This window comes from Dacryopinax primogenitus (assembly GCF_000292625.1).
Source record: "Dacryopinax primogenitus strain DJM-731 SS1 chromosome Unknown DACRYscaffold_1, whole genome shotgun sequence".
NCBI classification, from domain to species: domain Eukaryota; kingdom Fungi; phylum Basidiomycota; class Dacrymycetes; order Dacrymycetales; family Dacrymycetaceae; genus Dacryopinax; species Dacryopinax primogenitus.
In genome coordinates this window covers 1,545,503-1,550,246 of record NW_024467198.1, presented here as the reverse complement: position 1 = coordinate 1,550,246, position 4,744 = coordinate 1,545,503, and the positions used below count along the sequence as shown (strand labels likewise).

The following is a 4,744-nucleotide window of genomic DNA, read 5'->3' as shown; positions in this document are numbered from 1 at the left end:
GAGTCCACACTCGGGAGAGGGGGGAGCAACGCGCGCCGGACTCGACTCTTCTTCTTTTTTTGGAAGGGTCAGCACTGGAGGGGGAGGGAGTGCGCACGGAGGGGGGGGCGTCACGTCGAGGAGGAGGGAGAAGAACGCCGCGGTTTGGAGGAGGGGGGAGTACGAACTGCGCTGCTGCCGCCGGTGCCGGTGCCGTCCTTTCCTCCTGCTCCTCCTGCTCCCGAGGGAAAGCAGCCACCCGTACTCCAGGTGCAGAAGTCGGCCTACCAGGGGGCACCGGCGGGCCCCTCCCAGGCAGGGAAGGCGCACCAGGCAGCGCCGGAGGGGGGCGGATAGCTGTTGAGGGGGGAAGGAGTTCGCTCACCGGTCTTGGCGGGGCGGGAGGGGCGGGGACGCGCCGGGGGGGCATGCGTGGTGCTCCCCCTCCTGGCCCTGCCCCTGCCCCAGCTCCAGCTCCAGGCCCGGGCGCAAGGGGGGGAGGCGGCCTGCGGGGAAGAATGGGGGAGCCTCCTACTGGAGAAGGTGGGGGAGGAGGGGCGGGTCGGCCTAGAGAAGGAGGTCGGGGGGGAGGGGTAGGGCGAGAGGGAGGAGGAGGGGCAGGACGGGGAGGCGTGCTCCGTGCTGCGGGAGGGGGGCGGGAGGAGAGATGCGGGTGGGGGTGAGTGGGAGTCGCTGGTGCTGATGTCGATGCCGGTACTGGGGGAGGGGGAGGGGGGACGGGAGGTCTTACTGGTGCAGGAGGAGGGGGACGGAATGCCGTCGTCGTCCCCGGAGGAGGAGGAGGGGGTCTAGCTGCCGGTGTGGGGGGTGCAGGCGGTACGGGTGCTGCCCTTAGAGCAGCTGCGGGGGGAGGAGGAGGAGCCGCTGGTCTGGAAGGAGGTGCCACGGGTGGACGAGGTGGAGCAGCGGGTTTTGCTTGTACTGGCGGTGGTACACGAGGTGGGGGAGGTGCTCTCGGTGCTGCTTGTGCTGCTGTTGGGAGCGCAGGTGACGATCCTCTTGGTATCGAAGGCGGTTTAGCGAGTGAAGCGGTGTTGACTAGTTTGTTGTTAGCGTTGACGTTGACCGTCGTTGTAGATAGAATGAATGACATACCAGACTGAGGAGCAACAGGCTTCAACTTTGGCATTCCACCGGCGAATAACGCTCCTAACTGAGGAGGACGGCCCATCCCACCGCCAGCAGCAGCAGGGACGTCCTCCCCAGAACGAGTGACGTTCCTCCCCCCCCCTCCTCCTCCTCCCCCTGCTGCTGCTGCTGGGGAAGGCTTCGAGTCGATCGCAGGTGCACTACGATCATTTGTTACTGTTTTCTTAAGACGCTTTCCTGATTGGATTTGTGATAAGAGTGCATTGTCCATGTTTGATAATTTGGATATTGAAGGGGGTGTATTGAGTGAGTGAGTAGAAGTTGAAGGGAGAAGGGAGAGTGAAGTAGGAGTCGAAGTGTTGAAGAAGAGAAGGCTAACCCTTGCAGTGTCGCCACATGACCGCAGAATGCGCAGACGTCCTCCGGTGTTTACGCAACGACCATTCTGATATCAATTTACATTCAATCGACGTGGCACTATCAATCAACACAGACAGTACTGAATCACCAACCACCACCACCACCACCACTTACCATCCCATACCCCCTCCCAAGCTCATGGCCACAGACCAACCCTACAACGGCGCATTCGCCTCCTCCTCTCCCCATCCCACATCCCGACCAGGCACAGCACCCGGCGAATCCGACATTCCCAAAGTGAGGGATGCGCAGGGCAGGCTCGTGAGTAACAAAAAGGCGAATCAGCCGTTTCTTGCGTGAGTCGATTTGGCGCATTAGCACTTGGCACTTTGGGAAGTGGTCATCTTACCCCGTTCGGGTTCTGACGACCTACAGGTACGGAAGATGGAAAGCCCAGCAAAAAGAACGTGACGCCCTCTCCCTCGCCCGCGCCCAACGTCGCACAGCAAAACTCGCCTCCAACCAACCTCTCCTACCCGAAGACCTCGACGAACCAGAAGACAGCGTCCCCTTCGCCCTTCTCAAAGTCTTTCTCGTCCTCCTCCTATTCGTTGCGCTGGCAGGAAGGTTTGTCACGGGCTCCGTTTGGTGGGGGTATGATGGGAAATGGGTCCATTGGAGGACTTACTGGCCTGAGAGGATGAGTGTGTTCTCGGAGATGGAACTGGCGAAGTATGATGGGTCTGATCCTGAGCTGCCTATCTATCTCGGTGTGCGTCCTCCCCCACACGCACGCAAGCACTTGCTGACGCCCGCTAGCTCGACGGACTAGTATTCGACGTCTCCGCCTCCCGACGGATCTACGGCCCGGGCGGTTCCTACTCCCACTTCGCAGGCACCGACGCCGCCCGAGCCTTCAGCACCGGCTGTTTCGCCCTGCACAGAACACACGACCTCCGCGGCCTCACTGCCCAAGAACTGGCGGCGGTCGAGCATTGGAAGCAGTTCTTTTTGAAGAGTGAGAAGTATTTTCAGGTGGGGACTGTCCTGCATGAGCCGATACCGGAGGGGACGCCCCTGTTGGGAGGGTGTGATGAGCATGGGAATGCACTGCCGGAGGAGGTTGTGGAGAGACGGAAGAGGGGGGAGGAGCTCTAGGTGGGGGGATGTAGGATGTAGGATGTACGTGAAGGAGAAGAGAAGATAGGACGCTACTCGATGTCTACATCTAAGTGTAGTGTCTAGTCTTGTCTATGCATTCCAGATCAAGTCAGTCCTTGTCAAGCCCAATCTCCCGGGCACAAACAAACAAACAAAACAAGACATACTCCCCACTCCCCTCCCCCCCCTCCCTTTCGCATGCAGACTAAAGCCGATCCCTAACCCAACTCTTATCAAACCTCGCATTCACAGCCATCATCTTAGTGTTCATATCCTGTGTAACGTTGTTCCAAGGCGTAGGGTTATTTTTCCTGTCCTACACGAACGCGTGTTAACATCCTACACTTTTGGAGGTTGGGGGGAGGGAGTACCCAGATGACGTCGGGACCTCGGGCTAAGCGGGTTAGGTACCACCCCGCACCGGAGACTGCGCCTAGGACGACGACGTAGATGGGGATTGCCTATGCATTATCAGTGTCAGCCTCACTCTGCAGCTGCCCTCTGCCCTCCCCTGGGTTGGCCTGGTAGGCAGGAGAAAACGCTTGACATACCTCAACAGCGAACCAAGTCTGGAAAAGCGTCTTCTTCCCTGTAGAGTGGGCGAAGCGCTTTCCCAGCTGGAGGGGAGCGGTGCGCAGCGAGCGGGAGAGGGGGGAGAGCATAGGGATACAGTTGTAGTTGCAGGGGAGTGAGTGGTGCTTGGGAACTGAACACAGCAAGAGGGGGGAGAGGAGGAGGAGAAGAAAAACTCTGTGCGAATTTCTACGTGTCCGTACCGGTCGTCAGGGTCTGAAATACGATAGGGAAATGAAACGCGTCATCCCGATATTCTTTCGGAGTCGCGGGTCAAATGTCCGAGATTGCCCGAATTAGGCCGCGGACTTTCCTCTTCAAGAGCACGCAATCCTTCTGCTCGAACCACCATATTCCTGTACTGTTGACAATCAGCAATCAGCAAACTTTCGCTATCAGCCAGTGTGGCAAGCGAGGCCCCACCACCGCCCCCACCCGCCAAACATCAACGTTTGTGGAGCCACCGGAGCCACTGAAAGTCACCTGTCGACGGCCGGCTATCCGCGCTCTTGTACGCCCAGGGACGTCCAGAGAATTGTCTACCGAACGCACGAGTGCATGAGCATGCATGAGCATGACATGACATGAACAAAGAGTACGAGTACTGTGGCTTCGGGTCATGGCATCCGGACAGGGATGCCCTGACCCCAGGCCAGGATGCCGGTGTTGAGCGCCGAAAAGAAATTTTGGACGTATCCTGTCCACAGCCATCGTTCGTGCGTTCGTGGGTTCATGGACATCGGCTACCTCGTTTCTATCCGGGTAGATACACTCACGAAGCTGTCCGAAAGAGAGTTGTAGGTGTATGTGTCCACTAGTTTTCATTCGTTTACTTCGGATTCACCCACATGGACCGTACAACACCCGTTGATTAAGGACAGACTACGAACAACCCCAGGCCCATGCCACACCTCGGTCCAAACAGCCCAAGCAAAAAATGGACACCGACTTATAAGCTCCTCCAAGATGAGTCAGCTCATGCTAGTGAATATTTGAATATTCAGTCCAAATGTCAACATCCTGGTATGCCAAACTAAGACCATGCACCAGTCTCGAGAAGATGAACATCGTTTACCTCGATCCAGTGCAACACTCTGGAAAGTGCACTTGTCGTTTTTTTCAAGACCATTTTCAAGTTATGCCATGTCGTCATGTCCTCATGCAATCAAGCTTTGTAATCACTCAAGACTCGCACCGGGAGACTATATCAGCATGTTTTTATTCAGCAGAAATCCTTTGTGGAACATATGTGGTGCCTTACCCTCTGGTTCTTCTCTCGGAGCTTACACAAGATTTTACTGTTAGTCTGCCTTGTCAAAGACAAACAAGAGGACTTCGCACCATGAAAAGGAAGGGATCCACTGGAGAAACAAATGTAGAATCTATACTATATACCCTACCTCCGCAGAGGGGGCACCGGAGGAAATTGCGTGTGCGTGTGCGTGTGCGTGTGCGTGTGCGTGTGCGTGTGCGTGTGCGTGTGCGTGTGCGTGTGCGTGTGCGTGTGCGTGTGCGTGTGCGTGTGCGTGTGCGTGTGCGTGTGCGTGTGCGTGTGCGTGTG

The 4,744-nt window shown here is 57.2% G+C and overlaps 3 protein-coding genes across 3 annotated transcripts; 1 reads left to right on the top strand and 2 right to left on the bottom strand.

Moving 5' to 3' along the window:
• Positions 1-110: 110 nt before the first annotated feature.
• DACRYDRAFT_103430 (uncharacterized protein) lies at positions 111-1,360 on the bottom strand (the record flags this gene model as incomplete). Its single annotated transcript, XM_040767752.1, has 3 exons — positions 111-214; positions 268-1,038; positions 1,096-1,360. 3 exons carry the CDS (start codon positions 1,358-1,360, stop codon positions 111-113), a joined length of 1,140 nt encoding a protein of 379 aa, XP_040633378.1.
• Positions 1,361-1,936: 576 nt separating this feature from the next.
• Positions 1,937-2,607, top strand: DACRYDRAFT_44766 (cytochrome b5; the record flags this gene model as incomplete). The annotated part of the gene is made up of 2 exons (XM_040774606.1): positions 1,937-2,221; positions 2,269-2,607. Coding segments are annotated over 2 exons (624 nt in total), but the record flags the coding sequence as incomplete, so codon positions are not given.
• Positions 2,608-2,815: 208 nt separating this feature from the next.
• Positions 2,816-3,272, bottom strand: DACRYDRAFT_44631 (uncharacterized protein; the record flags this gene model as incomplete). Its single annotated transcript, XM_040774596.1, has 3 exons — positions 2,816-2,926; positions 2,982-3,071; positions 3,162-3,272. The coding sequence occupies 3 exons, from the start codon at positions 3,270-3,272 to the stop codon at positions 2,816-2,818; spliced, it is 312 nt and encodes a 103-aa protein (XP_040633376.1).
• Between the last annotated feature and the right edge of the window lie 1,472 nt (positions 3,273-4,744).